The 23,034-nt window shown below is 40.9% G+C and overlaps 1 protein-coding gene across 2 annotated transcripts in view; it reads left to right on the top strand.

The window, feature by feature from the left end:
- The window catches only part of eys (eyes shut homolog), a 295,658-nt gene that overhangs the window by 229,304 nt on the left and 43,320 nt on the right, over positions 1-23,034 (top strand). Inside the window, exons 40-44 of one of the 2 annotated variants that reach the window (XM_037124906.1) lie at positions 1,650-1,800; positions 1,975-2,087; positions 2,556-2,815; positions 11,697-11,873; positions 21,568-21,718. In XM_037124906.1, coding sequence (XP_036980801.1) covers positions 1,650-1,800; positions 1,975-2,087; positions 2,556-2,815; positions 11,697-11,873; positions 21,568-21,718 — 852 coding nt within the window. The remainder of the gene's footprint in view (positions 1-1,649; positions 1,801-1,974; positions 2,088-2,555; positions 2,816-11,696; positions 11,874-21,567; positions 21,719-23,034) is intronic. The other variant, XM_037124907.1, reaches the window with a different exon arrangement.

Below are 23,034 nucleotides of genomic sequence, written 5' to 3'. Positions count from 1 at the left end.
GTATCAAATCAGTTTACTTTTGAATGTTAAATAAAGTCCCGATGGTCTCTCCTTAAGTGCAAAGAGGCCATTTCATCACTTTTAGCAGAAGTTCTGTTTGGGCAGGGATAATGATTTTCTGCACTGATCTTTTTTCTTTTTTTTTTTGGTAAACACTGAGATGCTGAGATTGAGAGAAAGAACTGAATCAAGGTTTTCTGATGATGAAATTCATAAACAGAGAGAAGATAAAGCAGTGAAGGTCATTATGAGCACGCTGTGCCAAAGGTGAGCAAATTATATCCTGTCGAAGCAAAGCCGAGTGTGAAGGTTGCCTCATGTTTCTTGGCAGAAAACTGCACTGGCCTAAATATGCAAAAGCATCCAGAAAAGCCTATCAGGTTTAAGGGATACAAGGCTCCACCCCTTTTTTGTGTGTGTGTCTGTGTGTGTGTGTTTTTTTTTTTTTTTTTCCCCTGCAAGAAAAATACAACAGCCGTATGAATCAATCATAATGTTCTGTACCAACCCCTTGGAGACATTTGCGAGAAAGAGAGCTGTCATAACTAGAGGGTTGGGAGTATGGAAAAATGGTTCCTGGTGTCACAAAGCAAATTCTTTGTAATTGTCTGATGGCCGAGTCCGTCCATCTTTGTCTGGTTTGACCCAGAGCTACAACGCCACGGCCATCCTCAACGTCGCTGCCTAACTCATTATAGACTTTTAATATATCTTCCCGTCAAAGACGCTTTTCAATATGTTAAATAGAAACCCAGTGGGGCTGACTTCTCAAGGACAGTGAGCACAGTGCCCTCTGGCTGCTGGCCAGGCCGCTCTGGCAGACTGCTTCTAAATTAACCGCTTCTCCACGCCGGCTCTAGAGGAAGGACTTATGCAGCTCGGAGTTAGTGCCCCGAGTGTTTAGCCGGCATATGCAACAGCCTGCAAAGCACAGGCTTAACAAATCAGACTAGATTGCTTCGCGGGCCTCCTAACTTCCACTCGGGGAACAAGGGGTATCGGGAGACACCGGAGAGGAGAATGTGCATCTGTGGCCCGAGTACCCTCGAGCTGCAGATGGTTAGTCCAGAATCTGCACTTAGGTAATTATCTGCTTTCCCCCGTTGTCTCAAAGTGGAGAATTGGTTTTTAGAAATCTATGAATTGCTGTGGGGTGGGTCCAAAATAGTAAGACACCTAGAGAAAACACAATGGGGTTCAGCTGTCGCACCTCGGAACAGGATTGTGATAAAGGAATGTATCAACAGAGTAAACAGAACAATTGCACGTCAATTACCTCAGTTTTTGGATCTTCGTTTTCTACATTGCAAAGCTCGAGTGCGACAACAGAATGTTATAATTGAAGGCATATATGTTCATATTATCCCCTAATACTGTGAAAATCCTTTTTATTATGAAGCCGTAGAAAACATGTCTCTTTATTATTAACCACATGCAGAAGAACTCTTGTCATGTTAGTGTCAGCCAAACCTTGTATTTTAAAAAGGGGATGAGCGATTTTTCTTATCAAGGCCTTGAAAGATATTTCCATTTTAATTTGAAAGAATGCATTTACATTTTGGAGACTTTCGTCATTGAAATCATCCAATGAGAGAAAAACACATGTGCTGATGTGAAATTAATAGCGGCTCATACTTTCTTTTTTATAGGCAACGCTTGACCCCCTGTGAAGCAGAGCTCACTCTCTCTGGTCACGAGAAAATCAGAAGCACAGCCAGTAATTATTGGTTGGGACACATGATCCAGAAAACGAACCACATCTTTACAGGCGGTCTGCCACAACAATATCTACCCAATCAGGTGAGGCTCTGACAGCGCTGTTGGATTTCTCAACCAGCATGAGATCCTAAACGAGATGCATTCTTTAAAAGCATCATGTATATAACACACTATATCATTAAAACTGCATATATAAACTATAAAAAGATGTGAATTGTCCAAATGAACATTGTTTTTGTTTTTTTCTGCCTGTAGAGAGCGAAGCCTTTCCACAACTACACTGGCTGCATTGAAATAATTGAAATGAATAAACTGAGGAGCTTTTACACATCCGACGCCATCGCCAGCAGCAACGTAGAACAGTGCAGGTAAACTCTCTGGATTCAGAAATCAATTGCCTCATCATGAACTCCTCTATTTGATTTAATTTTCACCCGGCATGTTTTGTTTCTCGCTCATGAATCAGGGTTTGTTTTAGTTGGTCGGTTTCCAGGCTCGAGCAACAAAAAGTCCCCGAAGGAAAATCACTCAAACACGTTAACAAAAGTGTGTTTATATCGTTAAAGTTGGATCAAACGGTTTTAACAAGCGCCACTGGTCACATTTTTCTTTATCCGATGCAGTGGAGGAAATCTGACCACTTATCTTAATAAGCAGCGCTTCAGTTTCCCTTTCTCTCTTGGATTTTAGTCTGTCTGCCTGGTGAATGACTGCATTTACCTCACAATTAAGGCAGGCAGATTCGCTGCACAACAGACCCTAAAAGCAACTAATAACAACGTCTAATTGGATTTTTGTCCACTCAGACGGCTCCAACTTTTGTCCAATTTTTACAGACACACATTGTATGCCGTGGAAGCTTCGACAGCAACTTCCTCAAGTTTGACAATTCAATCAACCACCTCTGACAGAGTGAACGTAACGATGGCTGCGGCGGCGGAAGCTTCCACGCAAGCACCAAAACAACCTCCGCGTGAACCTCAACTTTGCCGCGACGGTCTCTGCCGCAACGGAGGGACGTGTCATCAGCCGCCTGGCAGAGCTCAGCCTTCCTGTCACTGCCCGCTTCACTTTACTGGAACTTTTTGTGAGAAAGGTAAGCTTGGAAATTTTTTTGCCGTTCTTTTTTAGCTGACAGTTTTTGTTTTTTTCTCCCAGCTCCTGTGTGCAATTGTGATTTATACACAATCACACACACACACACACACACACACACACACACACACACACACACACACACACACACACACACACACACACATAAGAGCTGTAAAAAGAAAAAAAAAGCTTAAAAAACTACTGTACTGTGACCTCCACTATAGTATCACCAAGAGCCAGCCAACAAATTATGTTTGTTAATATATGCTGAGCCTCTTTGGCTAATAGGTTTCACTACGAGGGAGAATGGAGTCGGCTGCAATAGGAATTTTTGAGTGATGTGAATTATTCAGGATGTGATTAATGAAATGAAAGATCCGTATAAGCTGCTTGAACCGTCGCCGTGTCCATGTTCACCGCCAGCGCTAGTCGAGAACGAGAAGGCGACCTTGCGAGCACTTTCTACATTCAGCTCGAGCGCTGACCCTTGTCCACATCAAGAAATATTTATTTCATTCTAAGGGAGACAGCAGTACCACACACACACACACACACACACACACACACACACACACACACACACTGAGGAGTTTTCTTTTCCTTCTCAGATTTCTTTTCAGTGCACTTAGATGTGGCTTCCGACACCCTTTTCTGGGTTTCTCGCCATGCGTGATGTGCTCTGGCAGTGTAGACAACAGCCTCGTGTATTTTGCTATTGTGGCCACTCTCTGTCTCTGACAACAGCAGTGACACCAGAAGTGTGAATTAATTGCCTGTGTGCTTGATAAGGCCAGGCGAGCCGCTCAAAAGTGAGAGACATGTCGGATGGTGTTGTGATAGCTGCACTCCCCTGCAAGAGCTATAGTATGTGGTAAATCCTCCACCGCAGATTAAAAAACACCCCACTGTGATAGAGAGTAAATATGTTGATGAGACAGTCGCACGAGTTTAGTCAGCTTGGTGCGTGCATTTGTTTGACTTTTCTGTCGCTACGTAGGTGGATTCAGGTGGAAGGGAATTATGACTGGAATGCAAATTGTCTCCGATTGAGACATGCGCGGCATGTCTATCAGGCTTCTCCACATGTTGGGCTACTTGACATTTATTGGGTTTGGAGGACGGCGCCCTCTTTTTTTGTTGCCTTTGCAAAACAAAACCAGAGCAGAAGTGTGAGGACTGGATTTAACAACATTTATCTGCTCAAGCTTGAGTAGCAATCGTTAGCATGTTTAGCTAACTAATTGATTGCTTCTCTCCAGGTCAAGGAGCATATCATTTGTCAGTCGTTTGTGGTGGTTACAGGTTGCATTCAAAAATACAAAAAATCCCTCCCAGACTTAAAGTTAATCATAACTTACTTTATTATTTTCAAGCTGTTTGGTATGTTACATATGCCAGACATGTATTTTTGATACATTCATGATTCATTCTTGTCATACTAAAATACTTGGATAGAAACAGTTACAGTTCTCTAGAATAATATATAGGATGAATGTACCCTACGTAATTAGGTTGTAAGCTCATTTTTTTACAGCATATATGCAGCAGCTGGTAGCTCTGTCAAGCTGTGCTGCATTTTTTGTAATCTTTTTTATCGGCTTTGTTTCCAAAAAACCTGCGAGAAAATGTAGCCCTATGGAAGAAATACGTACGGAAAATGTGGGTTTTGGATTAAGAGTAATGGACTTAAGGGGACTTTTTCAGGTCACACATTATGACCAAACAAGTACTCATTTCCAGTGCGTCAGCATGGCTGTGCAGTGTTGAAGTGCAACGGCGATGAACCAATCTTACAGTTTAGCATAAGTGAAAATAAAAGCACCAGGGAATGACTCGGGGCTGCTTGTTTTTATGAGAGAGATGAATAAATTTGGCCCTCCAATCTCATGTAAATGTATAATGCCCTGCGGCTTCATCGGTGACCCCACAAACATGAGTCACAACCCGTTCGTCCCTTTACTATCAAGAGGGATGTGTTTGACTATATAGACGCTCACATCCAGACGGAAGAAATAGCTTCTGTCCAGAGCTGTCTGCGGCTTATCAACACACGACTGAACACTGGACACTGAGACGTCTACTCACCATCGACGGTCTGCCATCCCCGGGTCCACTCACACTGTTTTTTACTATATTACATTATTACATTCAATCATGAAAAGTATTGATTTGTTCTGACTATATTATAATCTTTTGCTATATCACAATATGTGATTATTTCTGTAATAATCTATTCATTGCATCTCTACTGATACTTCACTACCACTGCACAGGGACCTACATGTAAACTTAAAGCTAACATGCTACCTCACTGTAAAATACGAACAGTTCTACAGTTGTTTACTGTGGTCCTGCACTGTAATGTTGCATATATATATATATATATATATATATATATATATATATTATATTATATATATATATATATATATATATATATATATATATATATTATATATATATATATATATATATATATATATATATATATATATATATATATATATATATATATATATATATATTATATATTGTATGTCATGTATGTAATACTGCAAGTGACGATCGATCAGGGTTGTTGTATTTATTTGTTTTTCTTAGACATATTGTTAGTATCACCTCATTAAAAATTATCATTGTTTTTTTCCCTGCCTGACATAAATGAGTTTAACTTGGAGTCAGAACAGTCACTTAACCTCATGTGAGCTTAAACTAAGGATTGCTTATTGCAATATATCAAATTCAGTACGTTCAACCAAGTGAAATATTGTAAAATAACTTCGTAGCTGTGAAATGTCATCCCCTGTTTCATGATTTTGGCACTTCTTTCATTAGAACATCCAAAAGCAGTATAAGAGTCTGGCATTTTCTACTCGTTGAGCGGGTCAGAACACTGAAGCGAGATGGCTGCCGCAGAGATGCATCTCGCAAGCCATAAAAAGCAGCATCTACTTTATACTGTATATCTGCACCACTTAGTCCTCATCCTAAAGGCTTTTTTCCTCTTGTAAAGTGAATCAAATTTGAGCAAAGTATTTAAGCAAAGCAGCTAATAGGTTTATGTCAGAATGACATAACCGTCTGACCTTCCATTTCTCCATATTTTCTATATTATGGAAAGAAGTGCTTTAAAATGAGGCCGCAGCAAAAATCCGGAAAATAAATCCCCGTTCTGTCACTCCTGTCTAGAACAAAGTAATGAAGTGAAATGCCGAGTGATTTCTGGGTGACAACTTAGTCGCCGTTATCACTGTAAACGTGTCTGTGTGAGAACAGACAGCTTTATCGAGCCTATATCTCTTTCTTTTTTTTTTCTCGGCAGGTCAAAGAGTGTCGCACCAACAATGCTCTCACTCACGGCTTTTGAATAAGGAGCTCTGGATAACAGAAGCTACCAAATGTCATATGTGCTGTACATTTTTAAGCCCAGGGAATGTTTTAAGCGGCAGGAATTTGCATTTCAAAGAGAACCCAATAATGAACACTGGATTGATCTTCAGCTCCACCATCCCTGAACATGATTTATGCTGATAGCTTAACCTTGTATTTACAGAATACAAGGAAGTTTGACGGAAATGCTGCTCGGAGTTAATGTTAACAGTCGTTAACGTGGCTTGAGCTGCCTGCGTGCACCTGACACCTTTACTTGACACCTTTTGCCATGTGTTCTGAAAATGCTAATTTGCAGGTGTTTAAGTAACCGACTGAAATGTTATTTGTGTCTCCAGGCACTGTAACAAAAACGATGCTATTTTTGTGACTTCACTCTCATTTGCTTTTCCCGTGGGAGACGCCTACGTCGAGGAAAGCGGTGCAACCCCCCCCCCCCCCTGCATGACAGAGACGCCAGCTATTAAAGAGGCTTAGCCAACTTCTGAACAGACTGTACGTAATAGGAAATATGAATCATTCATTGATCCATTCACTCATTTATTCATTCATTTGCTCCTCACCAGGTTCAGAGGAGGGTAATAACTAATATCATCGCACGATGACCGAGTGCGTGGATATATTGCCAGTGTGACAATGTGCGGGCGTAAGGGTAACCTTACTAATTGGAAATTAACCTTGATAACCCAAAGATGCATTAAAACCTGACTATTTGATGTAATGGTGCGTAACAAGGCCCGCAGTAAATTCCCATACCTGTGAAATGAATCAGATGTTATGCTTGATTTGATATATTCTCACAATTGTGTAATCTCATTTCATACTTCATTCTCATCAGTCATTTAAAAAAGTAATGGGATTTACCCTCAGATTTCCCCCCTCCATGACCATAAAGTAAGTTCCTGCTTATCCCTCAACTTGTCACACATAAACTTTTCCCTTAAATACCAGCGGTGGCCTTTTAGACTCATTTCTGCTGAGTTTGAGGAATCGCTCCTCCTCACAAGCAGTTCAGTCTCTCAGGTTTTAACAGAGTGCAATCTCATATGAGCACTCATCCAGCGATGTGCTTTGCAACAGTAGTTCTTGATAGCCCACAGACGGAGTCCACAGGCTGTTTATATGCTGACAGGGTCCGCGAGTGTGTATCGCCGCGGCAACTTCGCTGGGCGACAACCTTGTCCTCACATCGAGTTGAATTAAGAATAGACACGAGAATGTAACAAGTCACCCCTGCTCTCGGTTAATTATAGATATGTCATTGCTCCCGGTGACTAACGATGTCGACTTGTTTGTGTCCTAGATGAAATGCTGACATGTCGCACACTGTGCATCTAAGAGAAATATCACGTTGCACCAGTCTTTGCAGCCCCTTATTTTACTTTTCAAGAAGGTCTGATCTGCTACTGGTGTGATCAATGTTAATAATACATGTATGAAATAGAGGCTAGTAGTAGATCATTTGGCTTGCTATCTGATGAAAAACATAGATTGATTAGCACTCTCCCAGGCTATACATAAAAGAAAATTAGGAACATAGTCAAGTCAATTTTTTTAACATGGCCCAAAACCACAGATCAGAAATTTGCCTTAAAGGCAAAGTAATCTCCCAAAACACCCTCCATCTTCAGTGCCTTTGATCAGATGAGCAAGCACTCCCACATACAGTACTGTACCTCCCACTGATACACAAGATTCCCAGCATTTGAAATGCCAGTATTAAAAAAGTGCACCTTCTGTTTTTTTAACGTGGATACAGATGAACATACATCGAAAGGGGATCTGCAACAGATGTCATGTACAGAGAGGGTTCAGCTGGGGGCTAATTTGTAGCCCCAGCACCTGCTTAGGTTTTCATAAACAGGTTTAAACAACATCAGATCAAAAATTAAAGCAGAAGAGATGATAAAATAGACTGTGTAATATATGCATTGTCTATTTATTAGTTACTTTTACACAAGTACTGTACTCAGTTTCATAGTTTATTTTGCCACTTACCTTCACTCCATCTGGGCAAATACACTTTTTACTGCGCTACAGTTGCTTTGCAGATTGAAGATTTTAATAGAAAACATACATTTATTATTACATATTATGATGAAATATAATGTACTGCTATATTTTCTACCAGTGACTGGTTTTAATTCAATCAAGGCTCATCCAGTATGTTAGAGTAAACATATTTAAGAGTAAATCTGCTACATCCAGATTTAAATTTAGATTGGCATCAGCCACCTAAATCAGCTGTTATTTTTATCAGTATCTATGTAGTATTTCCTGAGAAAGTAACAAAAATACCGAATACAGCCCATCAAGCAATGCTACGGAAAGGGAGAAAATATTCATGGATCAGTCCCTTTATCCCAGCTGGCACCAAAACAAAAATGGGGTCTATTCCGGGCAGAGAGCAATCTTCCACCCAAGTTTTGGAGACACTTCATAAAGGTGTTGTTGGCAAACAGTTTGTTTGCAGTTTCTTCAATTCTGATTGTCTTCGCTTCTTAGACAGAGCTGTAGCTTTTATGAAATCAGTGTTTTATATGTGACCAGCGGATCCTTAATTCACTTGTCAGTGCTAATGCCCAGTAAAGCTCCAAACTCCCCTTGGTAGTATATCCTGTAAGACATCTGGCTTTCTAACTACAAACTGTTCTGCCTGCTCACATTTAATATCACCATGTAAGCTGAGCCACTACAATTGTGTGTTTCATTTTTGCTTTATTTAGCACATGAAGAATTTCAGTCCAAAGCAGCTTTCAGACCTACTCAGATTTAGAAGCTTAACTTATGTGCGGCCTCTGCATACGTATCTTGAAATGTGCGAGCTGTCAGTCTTGCCCTCTTACGTTTGGACCCTGGGGCTGCACCTCCGGTAGTGTGTGCCGCACTCCAGGCCAGCACCCAGTGGTTGAGTGGGCATTTGATATCATGTAGCCAACCATAAGACAGGTTTTGTCAAGATAAAGCCAGTTCATCTAAGTACGTCAGCACTTTAAGCTATGATAAATTGTCTCTCCAAGAGACGACACAGTAGGTCGTAGACCTTGACAAAGACATTCTGTCAGGTATGTAAGTATTCAATTGAAAGCTAAGTGATCACAAAAATTAGTTACGGGGTAAAAGGCTGCGAGGTAAGAAGGTAGCCAAAAAAGACCGAACCAGTGAAGCAGGAAATTATTCAGACTTGGTCTGTATTGATCATGACCTCCTTCTACGGCTCATTACCTTATGTCCTTATTCCTCGCACATTTAAAGCTTTGGTGTAGGATGTTGGCTCAAGAGGAATCATAGTAAAGTGGGAGTTGGGAGCACAGTTTTGTCCCATTTATGTCTTATCAGCAACCTTAACCTCACCACAACATCAGACCCAATAAGATAGTGCACTTGTTTTTCATTGAAAGTGCTGTTTTGTTTTGGTGTGAAGAATTTTAGAAAAGGATTTTCCAAAAATGGGCCGCTTCTGATATTTTGCCTTTACTTTCTCCAATTGAATCTTGGCCGTAAACAGTATAATACAGTATTGTGATTTATAGCAATATAACAATTTTCAAGAAACAGGAGGTACTTAATTGGCTGTGATTACATTTGATGTGTGTGGGTTTATTTTTTGTTTGCTTGTTTTTTTTTTTTACAAGAATCTAATTATAAGATACGAATTGTCCCATGGTGCAGGTAATGTTTTTATATTACAGGACAAGAGAGAATCTTTTCTCCAAACGTAGTGAGGAGACTTATCCAAAATCTTTCTTTACAAGCAAAGAAAAAGAGCTTTCTTCGGGGTGTTGAGCCTCTCTGTTTCTGTGTTTGACACATAATGGGACCTGATGAGGGGTTGTCCACTTCCTGCTTTGCCAACACACTGGCTAGGTGCTGCCAGCTCTTTTTGTGGGCATTGAGAGTGTGTTTGTTGTAATTGCCGGTGCCTTTAAAAATGTGCCAGCTCAATCTGCCTTACTCAGAAATTGCCAGCAAACATTACAGGATTGATTCATCATTCTCAGCCCAAGAAAAAGACGCTCCTCCTTCCTCGACAAAAGAAACAGTTTTGTAGTTTTGGCTTTGTTATTTTAAGTGTTGGCTTTCATCTCCGCGCCACATAATTTTCCACGCAACTCGGAGGAGTCCTCCACCATGATTGGTGGGGAAAAGAGCGAGAGTCGGAGGGCGGCAGAAAGCACAGAGGCAAAGATGACATTTTTGACAATTTGAGAAATGCTACCACCAGAAACTCTTCTCAGGTGTCGGTCTGGTAACTGATCATTAAACTCGACCGAGTCTGCATCATGCTGGGCCCGAGGCCACTCTGCAGTCCTTATTGTCAAACCCAGCAATTTACCTTGCTTATATTTTCGCTTACCAGTTCACTCTGCTGCTTTCATAGCCTCGTTAAGGACATTTCTGAACAGGCTGTCGACATAAATGACATAAATGAACGATACACTGGCATTGCATGATCCCTGCTGCCATTAATAAACCGGTTGCACCCCAGTCCACCAGTGTGTCTGACTCAAGGCTCAGGCTGTCCAACAGTAAATTACACGAAAAAGCAGCATCCACACAGTCCTCTCTTTTTTATGACAATCCAATAGGCACAGTGCCAATACGTCGCAGAAAAATGATCAGAAAAGCCAAAAACACATTACGTGAGCGAGCGCTTCCAGCATTTGACACTGATTGAACTTGCATCTCTAGTCCTGTCGCCACTCACGAACAATTCCAACTTTTAAGACCACTGCTATATGTTACGTGGTTCATCAAATCGTTCATTTGTCTCCGCGTTGCTTTTCGTGTGCTGTCTAGTCTGCTCTAAATGTCGTCAGTCATTCACTGGTCTGCTCTAAAAATCCATTTGATCCAACAGCAAAGTCTCAACCAAAAAAGCGAACACAAGACTCATGAGAGGATTTTCATATTGCTTTCACAGTAAAAAAAAAAAAAAAAAAGAAAAAGTTTTTTGAAGCCTTCACACATACTGTATTTTATGAGCTCTCAGCAGAGAATAAACTGCAGTTTTCCTTGCGAGCTGGACTCTGAAGGGAGAGTCCCCCGAGCTGGGGCCGGGGTGGCCTATTTTGAATTGGACTGTCATGTACCAGAACGGCAGGCTATCCACCAGGTGCGCAGTGTCCTTTGTGTAAAAGCCAACAGATCATCGCTGGATTGTGGCGCTGATGACCTGAGCTGGTACCTCCTCCACCTCTCCTTAAAGTCATACCCCTTTTTCATCCAGTGGGAAATAACACACCGGGCCCTGCTGACTCTGCTTACAGGCAGGCTATCAGCGCTGTGAAGACACACACCGGCCATTTTCTGCTGTTCTGTGGCCGGAGAAAGGCACTGTAGGACACTGTATTTCCTAGGACGGTCATTCTTCATTGAGACTTGTGTGTAATTAGTACAAATGTGTACAAAATGAATAATACGATTCTGCAAGTCTCACTTCATTTAAAAAACATTTCATCAATGTGTATTCATTTGTTTTTCCCTAGACACCACAGTATACATCCCCTCATTCGATGGCACATCTTACTTGGAGCTGCAGCCTCTTGCATCCCTTCTGCAGCCTTCTGGTGCCGGCAATAATCTGCCTACTGCCGTCAAGGACACCACCGTTATTCTCTACCTGACAATGAAAACAGGATCGACGCAGGGCACCATCCTCTACAGTGAGTACAGTCCCTTCTGATCCCAAACATTTTTTTTAAAAAAAGCACCACAACCGCAAGTGAACATAAGGTCGGAAAATTATGCCGAAGACCTCCTCATTTGCTTCGTTCCTGACATATGTGCCTGTGGGGGGAAAAAAAGGCCTGCAGTGCGAGCAATCATCCACCAGTGCTTCACATAATAATGTTTATATTGGCTAATGTGTTGCTGCTGCTGTACTGTATCTAGGGAATAAATATGCTTTTATGTGCTAGCTTGAGTATATAGACCGATTCAGAACTTCTCTTGGATACAAAATATTTAATAAAATCTTAGCTGGCAATGTCACTTTCATGCATCTTATCGCAAAACACCCGAGCCCCCCTATTTAATAAGAAAGTAATCCGCGCCTTATTGTGGATATTGACAAAGTGGGAATGCGATGTGATCTGCTTCAGGTCACGGCAGAGTTTTCTCTTGACATTTGTTAACATTTGCAGTGACAGGATGCATCACGTTCTCTCTCACCAAGTGTATTTATTTAAAGGGGTAGTACAAATAATTGGACAATGTGAAGAAATAATAGTTTTAACTTGGTTTGTTGCAGAGACTGCTAATGAAGTTGGTATGCTTACTGTCTATCGAGGCTAGTCCAGTACTCCCCTGTTGCTCTAAGCGCACAGTCCAGACTGCTAGCTGTGCTGCTGAATGAGCTAAATACCTAACAGCAGCTACAGTCAGTAGCAGTTAGAAGTTCCTCTGGTGTTTTGCTGCCCTCTGTGTGAATCCTGAGTATGAATTTGGCAGTTGGCCAGGTCTTACATGTTGCACCTTTCAACGAAAGAGTCAGCTTGACTTGAATGGAAACAACCAGCAATTTTACTCGACTTGGAACTTCGACTGAATGACATGAGTCACACGTCTGGGGGAACAGCATCTCCTGGCTCTGGTCCAAAGGTTATAAACAATACCACACCTGCATATCACAACTTTTACAGTTCCATATCCCTTGTTTTTGTTTGTTTTTTAGCCTTTATGATAAGTGAAGCTAACTGACATCTGGCCGCAGCTTCATATTTACTGCACAGACAGGAAAGTCGCAGTAGTATCAATATTCTTATCTAACTCTTGGCAAGAAAACACCTTTCCAAATATGTCAAACTTTTGAACAAAATACTTGATATTATCTGTTCAACAAACAGATCCTTTGATACGGCATCCAGATGTTTTCAGGTGCAGCTACAGACAAATTTACCTTGCAGAAAAACAAATGAAGTGCCCTAGAAAACATTACTTCAGTTGTGAAGAAAAAGCCACTCCAAAGAGAAGCACTTGTCTGTCCTGCATAATACTGTCTAGTCATTTCATGAACGGGAGACGTTTTTCATCGCTGAAAACCTTTTGTTACCGTCATGCTGGTGCTCACCGCTGTTGTTGCTCTGAACCTCTTTCTTTTTGAATCACTGATAATACAGAAAGGACATTCCAGGCTGTGTTTATCAGTCTCTGATTATATAGAGACATTGGAAATAGGGTAATATTTCTCAGTACCAGCAAAGAGGATGCTTACCAACAGAAAAAACAAAAAAAACAAGAAACGACTGAATGAAATCTGAATTTATCTAACTTTAATAACATATTCACAGTGTGGAGGAGAAGCATACTAGAGATGAGTAAAAGAGTGGATTAAAGCGGCTGCCTGTGGTGTTTCAATATCGTTTTTATAAAACACATGTAGCCATCAATCCCAAATATTAATATTTAACATCACTGGACTGATGGAAAGTAGTCATTCAGTGACACCAGCAGCATGAGTCATCTTTTACCATTGCAGGAAAACGTGGGGACAAAAAGATGGGTGCCGTGTTTCCAAGGCTACAGGCGAAAGACGAGGAAGCAGTGAGAGAGTCATTTCCTTATCTTTAAGAGAATTCAACCAGATTTTTTTCCCGTTCGTAACCCGCTTCTTCGCGAACGCTTTCAACCGCAACATCACAGGACCTTCTCACGCAAACACGCCAAGCACGCGTCATGATTCAGAAAGAGTGGGAGAGAGGGAGGAAGTACATGCGGTTCCGGTGAAGGACAACAGATAGCCTTGGTTTTTGTTGACGGCTGTGAGCCATCTGTTTTGTTGAGTCAGTGCTGATGATCCGAGCTGTAACCTAATAGCGAACAAAGGGATCCACATAAGAAGGAAGAGGCCGGTCTGTCACGCTGAGAAGCAAGGTTTGGGCTGACCCTTTACATCATCTGTGCGCTCCACTTTGTACGTGCACCTCCTGCCCTGCTCCTTTTGTTCCCACACCTGCTCACACGCGTGCTCTCTTTTGTTACAGATTTGGATAGGTGGGCCCGACTGCCACCGAGTAGACCCCTCAAAACAATAGAGCATTGTTTTGGGAAGAGAGGAGTCGGTAGATTTGTGGTATTTTATTTCATTATTTTTTAGGGCTTGAGAAAGCTGAGCCATGAGAAATTCCATTTATATTATATTACACTTCGGCTCAAAGCATGGGTGCATATTAAAGGTGCAATGTGGTACTGTGAATATTTGGGATTGACACTGAAGGCCGTTATGTGAACTTCAGCCAGCATCCTGTTGCTCACATTAGAGCTCCATAGGCGCAAGTGAGTATCATCATCGGCCAAAACATACAAGAGACTGAAATGCTGAAATGACGACCAATAAGTGGAAAATACAATACGACCACATTTGGAATGATGTTACCGTTCGTGACTGTCTACAAAGCAGACAATACCAGATAGGCAATACAAAGGGATTCATATGTATAAATTGCTGAACATTCTTGCGTATTTCTCCGTTAAATAGGAGCCAGCTTCGAGGTTAAGCCACCGTATGAATGCCTCGAGCTGTGGCACCTCAAATGACTCCCAGAAACATCCAACTGTGCGTCACAGTGGACTGAAATTACAGCTCCTCGCTGAAAAAAACTGCAGCCACCTTGATGTTGTGACTCACGCTGTCCACGTGTGACGCCACAGCGAAGTCAGATGGAGCGCCAACAGAAGTGAAAACCAGCATGCATTGTGTGGCGATCACAGGTGATTTATTCTGCACTAAGCAGGCGAAGACATCCCTACATTCATCCTGCTGGTGTAACCTAGATCAACCCCCTTATCTGTCACATCGTCTGCTGGTTCATGGCCTCTCATTTACATTTATAGACCTTTTAAAGCAACGCTATGTAACTTTTAAGGCAATTCTAGAGATAGTTGACTGTTGAGTCTCGTCCTTGTCAGTATTTGGTGACCTGGGGATGAGATTCAACAATCAACTTTTTCTCAGACGGTTTCATATTACAGTATGCCAGGAATGAATTGTTCCTGTTTTTAGATTCTTCTAGCGGTCTAAGTAAAGTCTGCAAAGATACTACAAAGTTTTTGGTTGTTAAACCGTGAAACAGTCTTGTGTTCCTTAGAGTAATAATACATTGACTTTTCTCTTTGTTAGCTGACATTGGCCTCCCGTGATGGCTGCTGAGTGCCTTAGTGTTCACCAAAGACTTAAATCTTTGTGTTTAAGGAGCTATTAATTAGGCAGCTCTCGGAGCCTAATAGGACTCTAAATTAGTGCTTTATACAGTTTAAGGTTGGTGCACTTGAAAGGTCAACCAGCTGAGTTTTAAACACACAGAGACAATGGTAGTGTCGATTTTAAGACAAATACACAGTGCTGTGTGACACAGGTGCCTAATTAGAGTGTAAGATGTAGGAGGTCTCAATAACATAAAAAACACAAGCATTTTTCCATTCTGATAAAACTGTCCCCGTATCATCTATATGTTTGCTATGGCCTGGCCTATTAAGCATGTACTGTTGTTCAGTTGTTTGTGTTTGAAAAGTGAAGGAGAGATGTTTTTAGGATGTACTTGACTATGTCAAATGATAGGTTTGAGGACAAAAGCAGCAGAATAATTGCAAAGCAAAGCTTTTAGTATGCTTCATGCAAGCAGACAAGCTTAATGTTTGTTTTGGGACGTTTTGTGGGAAAACAGAACATTACATAAACAAAAAGAATATAGCTGTAGGGAAGTGGTGCATATTTTCAGTCAGTTTTTCCCAGAGAGAATACCTTCACAAATACAAAAAGACAAGTATTTTATATGAAAAACTGTTATATAACTGTGTGTATGTATATATATATATATAGATAGGATAAATAAATAATACATTTGTTCCCTTAGTATTCTAATTAGTATTCAGTGATAAGTCATATCCCTTAAGTGCGATTGACGTAAATAACAACAAAACAAGAACAGAAAATTGGTTTGATTTTCAGATCTGTTCAGATAAAGATATGAATACTAATAATATATATCTATATTATTCAATATGTTCATTTATTTGAAGTAAAGACAAAATAAAAGGTCATTATTTTCAGGATTCAGGATTATTTTTCTGGCATATGCAGTTTTTGTTTTATGTGCAGCCACACCAGAGACAGATGAAGAACATCTCAGCAGGGATAGCTCGAGGAACTTCATATTGGAAAGTGCCTGATGTAAATTTCTAGATTCGATATGAATCAAGTGAATTGGATATTGCTTGGAGTCAAGCTAGCAAAACTGCACACCTCCGCCCTGCCTTAAGAGTTGCCTCGAATATCCGCTGCCACCATTCATCTGCCCGTGTTGATCACAAGTCACCGATTTCTTCTGTAGTTTGAGAAACTGTGACAACTTGACGCCACTATCACTTTGAAGGAGCTCACACACTCTCAGGATTGGATGTGAAAGCGAGTGTAAATCACATGTTCCTACGTTCCTACTTTCATGTTTTAATTAAATCCATACCTAATCTATCTTTAATTCCAAATCGTATTTATGATATTTCTCTGCTGCAGCATATGGAAGCCAGATAGCAGACTGTGAAGCCCTGTCATGAAGAGAGATGAATGTTCAGAAAGCATATATAGAGGGCACAGTGTCTTTTATCTAGTAATGCTTCCTGGCTTACAGTGCACCATCTTTCTCACATCAGAGGATAGGAACTGAAAAGAAAACTCCAGAGATCAAACAGACAAAGTTAATCAGAAGACAACCAAAAGACATGCATTGAGATGCGGCGAATCTCTCCGCCAGACCTGCTCCTTAGTCTCCGCTCCCCCCTTTTTACACCTCTCCCCGAAGCAAACATGTGAGTCTCCCCCTGGACTCCAATTGTCAGCTTGAGAAGAGAAAAATACGGGGAGGTGGGGAGAGGGAGGGAGAGGGAGGGAGAGAGAGAGAGAGAGAGATAAAGAGTGAGAGAGCCAGCGAGAGAACAGGTGACAGGCGCTGACAAAAGGACGAACGCTCTGTTAGGCTCGGCGAAGAGTAACAGGACCATGGGGACAATGGGGAACAATATCTCATACAAAAGAAAAAATTGAAAAAAAAAAAAAAAAGATGGGGCAGCATTGACATCTATAGTAAATAATATTTGTCAACAAATGAGTTATGGTGCTAAGAGGAAACAACTGCTTTGAAAAAGGAGACAAAAGGCTCATTGTCGCGGGAGGAAGTTGCATCCGAGATTTTCGTTGTCTTTGACGCCGCATTCATTAACTCTAGACAGTCTCTACTGAGTCTGTAGTTTGGCAGTGATGTAGACGTCTATGAGCCGCACATAATTATGTTTTTACCTGTCCACGCAAACCCACTCATTTTTTATCACTTACTATTAATGTCAGGTATTTTAGAATACTAAATATACAACATTTCCAGGCATATTTTCCTGCCACATAAACTAAAATGCCCTCATTTCTTTACCATTTATGTAAATCTGTGATATAACAGCTATAAAATGCAAGAAAAAAATAAAAAATAAAAATTCCACATTTAAACCTCTCCCCACTGTTCAAGGTGACTTTATTCGTCAGTGTGTCACTAACAACTTGCTTGAGAGTCACAATCCTCCTGAAAGTATTGCCTCTTGGCTTGTTTGTTACCTCACATTCCTGGCTGTGCCTTTTCTCAGCCACCTCTCACCGCTGCTAAAAACAGTCTGCGACAGTCATATTTTTCGTAACACAATGTTTGATGCATGTTTTCATTTCATTTTTCAAGGTTTCCTCAAAACGCTCTCATCGCAAATGAAAAGGGACAAAGAACTCTCTTAGCCACACCCTATCAAAATTATTTTGCCAAATATTACAGCGTGAAGCCGAAGAGTCAAGGTTGGGTTACATGGCTTTGTGTCTTCGAAATAAGCAGGAATCACTATGTTAATAGATGTTTTCATTTTGAGCCACAAACTGAAAGTCTTTCATCGAAAAAAAGAATGTAGGAACATTACTGTAGACCATTTCTCCTACGACTTTCCACGTATTTTCAAGTCAAATACATTATGACAGTTAACTGTTACCTCCAAACAGAGATATAGATGAACGCAAAGAAGTAATTGCGTCTCTATCCAGCAAATATTGAATTATCAAATAACAAGTGTGGTTCTGCTCAACAGTTTAAATCTCTGATCTCCTTAGCTCTGCCTCACAAACGAGTCAGGACATTTAAGCAAGGCTTGATTTATACACTTTACACACTGTTCTGCTACAATAGATATAATGCCCAGGTGTTCTTATTATTTCTGAGACTCAGAGGTGTTAACTCGATTGTATTATTGTATTGGAGGGAAATTTTTGTGTGATTTAAACCATTTGACCATATTAGATACAATGTCAGAATTCTAGCAGCTGGTTGCATAGAAATTAGAACCCTTGGAAAAACTACTCAACCTGTGCCAGATAGACTAAGGGTCCTGATGGCCTTGTAATGACGTGCATGTCAGTGATGCACTATGAAGACTTGCAGGGTTTTTGCTGACAAAAGGTTAAACATCATGATCATTTGTAAACTGTAACTTGAAGCAAAAGCAGAAAACCTGTGACCGGTGAGATGGGATTAAAACGCCTCTTTCATGTTGAAACAGCCCAGCATTTTTAAAAGGCTGGAGTCAGCTCAAGGACATTTTTGGTAGAGCAATGAAAATAGTTAGCCAACAACACATTTTTTTTTCTTTTCAAGCGACCTGTCGCAACAAACCTCCTACAGAAGAAGTGTTTTTTTTTTTCTGATAAAGCAGTTTTTATTGTTCTGTATATGACGCATTATTAACGATCATATCCAGGTTTCAGACCTGAGTGGTACTTGAGAAAGGAATGCAGATGACGTAGATGTTCAGTTTCATGAATGTGTCAGTGTTCAATGAATGATATACATTTTATGTCACAGTGGGACAGAAAACAGGATGTGTAATTATCAGTAGGATAACTATAATAACAAACGTGTTTGGATGACACAGCCTGTTGGCGGCATGGTTTAACTGAACAGTATGAGACCAATGATCCATGAAGTGAACCTTTACAGACATACAGTTGCTGATAACAAACAGATCCGTCCCATCAGGTAAAATGTAAACTAATTAATGCTGCAGGGAAATAAAAGCATATAAAAGAATATTTTGCCCCAATAATGATACTTTGCTCTCATCTTTGTCTTTGCGGGGAGAGTAGGGGTCTTCCTCAGACAAAGGATGAGTAAACGGTGGATGCTCTTATATTCCTCTTGTGGTCCATTCAGTTACAATCATTAGTATTATTGCACTGTTAAACAAATCCCTGTTGAGTCTTACGATACGAAAGAAACCCCAAGTCCTTGTAGAAAATGCATTATGTATCCGAGTTCGGTATATTGGTCTAAGTGCAGCCTCTTTCAGACAAAGAGTTGGATTTCCTAGATGCTCTTTTTACCTTGGAGGAAATGTTAAGAGCTTTCATATCAGTTGCCATGCAGCCTTGAAACAACAACAACTCCAGCCTTTGTACACTTTTCATTTTGTGTTCAAATCCGCCACCAATGCCATTACTTCATGAGAGCTGACACGCATTTAGTGAAGACCCAAGCCTTTCTCTGCAGCCCGCAAAGCTGCACGCTCCTCTGACAGAGTCCTTTCAACAATTCAAGGGGTCATCCGTGCTTGTGTTGCTCCTGCTGAGTAGCTCCCTCTGGATTTTTTGGATTTGCTTTCACTCTGTCTAATTCAGCTGATATATACCTTGTTAAAAACAGTGAAACATTTTAGGTCCCTCACAGGGAAGTATTTCTGTTCTGTCTTCTGCCCTGCAGCCATGTCTTCACTGACAGTGGTGCGAGAGTGGCGGGCTCTCTCTCTCCATCACTGTCTATTTTACAGATTGCCATTGTTACGTTACCTGCCCTCTGCTCATGTTTTCTTAGACAGTGGTGCGAGACTGGTGAGTTCTGTTTCCCCCATCTGCCCCTCCTGAAGACCCTAGTAGCCTGTGTGAGAGGATTAATGCTGCTGCTGTCTCTCATTCCCCCGTCGTACTGTCTCACTTGCAAGAGACTCGGTGCGAGCCCGGTGTGATAATGTACAGGAGTCTGGGTTTTGGCATATGACGTCCCGTCTCATGACCTTTATTACATGAGGAAATACACAGACGCCGTTACTGGCCTTCATCGACAGGCTGAGCTCATACTCCTACATTGCAACGAGAACTGTGTTGTTCGAGGGGAGAAAAGGCACACCACACTGACTTTAATGCTGGAAGGATGCAGGGCTTTGCCCCTGAGGAACATCCTCCTGCTAGCCAGCCAGGATCAGATCCAAGGGGGAAAAAAACCTCTATGTGGAGGGTTGCTTCCTCCTGTTACCTTTCACCTCTGTTATGGGATACAAGAAACTCTCTTGACAATGTTTGCGGTAGAAGTGGATCTTTTCCTCTTGAGGCAGAAAACTCCATGCCCTCTGTGAACCCTTGACAGTCCACAATCAGAGATATTTGCACAGATGCCACAGTTATCAAACAAAAAAAAAAACCTTTCCTTTACTGAGGCATCAAGCAAAGCTGAAGGTTATCTTAGAATAGCCCCTGGTACACACTATGATCATTATCACAGGTGGACAGTGCTTGATAATGACGCCCAGTCAGAGATAGCTCCTCTGTCTAACTAGGTTGGTGCTGACACTGAGGTCCAAGAGGGGCTTTGTGGTACATCATTTTGGTTTCTATAGGTGATGTGGGGGAAAAAGGAGCCCTGTATTTACTTTCTTGCAGGTGCTACTAGAACAGGCACTTCTTGTCTCATTTTCTACAAGCACCTGCAGGTGGAAGTTCCTTTTGTCGCTCTGTAAGAATCGATTTCGGTTCTTCAGCTCCCTCCAAAAGAGCTGTCCAGGCCCTTTGGGTAGATTTCTCTCTTTTTATTGTGTCTTTTGTTATCTGGCTAGTTTTGACCTGGCTAAGAGTGACTGACTTTTGGTCCATCCAAGCTGAATGCTTAAGAAGAAAATGGAGCAGTGCCTGTAATGGCATGTGATGTGGAGTGCACAAAAATTGGAACTACTGTCCAGCAAGCGTTGCTTAGAAGGACCGATGGATTTACAGCTCATAAAGTCAGTTAAAGGCAGTTATAAGATGTCTTGTTTGTCCATCCACCTCCTTGACAATAATTTAATTCCTCACCACTATGCTCACGTCAGACCTTTTTCCAACTGCGTCTCCGTCATCGTCTTGTTTAAACATTTTCATTACACTTGACACACACCAAGGGAACTCGTTTTCTGTATTCAGTATCTGGAGAGTTAAGCCTGAAGTAATGTCATAAATAATGTAGCTTACATAATGTACTGAATTTAGTCATACAGAAAAAGAGACTCATGACTAACCATATTTTCTTACCTTTTCAGCTCAGGAGCAGAACTTTGGGGATCAGTTTCTTCACGTGTTCCTTCAAGATGGAGGCCCTGTTGCTCAACTTGGGTGCGGTGGCAGCCATGTTTTGAATGCAGCTGCACGACAGAACATCAATAATAACAGATGGATGACGATCACGGTCAGGTATGTCTCTCCTGTTTTCTTCGTTATAAATATTGCACCAAGGACAATATATCATGATGATATCATAACACGAGTTTTTGGCATCGTTACATCCGCAGTGTTCAGAACTCGTGTCTTTAACGAGGAAAGAATTCAAGTCAATCAACTTCAACAATTTTGTTCCCTCACAGAAACTGCAATTTTACAGAAGTAAATTGCAAGTTTCTTCACTCAGTTTTTCAAAAGCCTAAAAATGGAATGGAGAAAATATAAAACACGAAATCAAAAAAGAGATTTTACGCAAGGTTGCACCTCATGGTCTTTTTGTTAAATCCTTTGTACAATACAGAACTTCTATGAAAGCTCACCACTTCAGGCAAATCCTAATCTTTAATGCCTACAAAGCGCACATGTGTGAAAATGTCAAAGTCACATAAACAAAGAAATCTGTCCAATGTGCCGTTTTGCCATGGTGATAACTAAAAGTCACCTTTTCTTCAGAAAATGTAATTCAATCCAATTAAAATCAATTTTATTTATATAGGCCAAAATCACAATCACATTGTCTCAGTGGGCTTTACAGTCTGTACAGGGAGCGACATCCTCTGTCCTTAGACCCTCAAGTTAATTGCCATCTTAAGAAAAAAAAAGGGGGGTAAAAAAGATGGAAGAGCCACACAGGAGGGATCCCTCTCCGGGGACTGACAGACATTCAATAGATGTCGCATGTACAGAACAGAGCAACAAAATCCCAATTTACAAAGTGCATTGACAGACTATCTGAAAACTCTACACAGATATTTTGCTTCTTTTTGTATAAGGTCACTTATTTTTGAGAAATTTTAATAAATTATTCAGTGTCTGTTACCATGTGGGCATCTTGTAGATCACTTACAGATGGCTCACAGTGAGATCTACGTTCATTAACCTCTGACATGCACTCTGCTGATATAATTAGCCATTTTAGTAGATTGTTGTGTAGCGTTTTTCTGTAAGTGCCTGATATCCTCTATTGGCAACCACATACAGTAGAAAACCCTACACCTGCTGAATGACTGTGATTTTCTGCCTCTTATACTTCAGAAATTGATGTGATCTGGGAAAGGTTTCACTCATCTTCCTATTTATTGTCAAACCTGGCTGTCTAGCCACTCCATGTCAGTCTAATTCTGATCATATGATACTAAAACTTCCTGCTTGGACCTCTGCCCTTCAGTATTTACGTACTTCCATTAGTTCATTTTTTTTTTTTTTTTTTTTCAAATTTCTGTTTCTTATATGTATGCAGATGAATATTGTTGCAGCATTGTTACCTTGTTGGATTGAGTCTCAATAAT

The sequence above is a fragment of the Acanthopagrus latus genome, chromosome 15 (genome assembly GCF_904848185.1).
Source record: "Acanthopagrus latus isolate v.2019 chromosome 15, fAcaLat1.1, whole genome shotgun sequence".
Lineage (NCBI taxonomy): Eukaryota > Metazoa > Chordata > Actinopteri > Spariformes > Sparidae > Acanthopagrus > Acanthopagrus latus.
The sequence above is the reverse complement of the archived record's forward strand: the minus strand, read 5'-3'. Positions and strand labels throughout refer to the sequence as shown.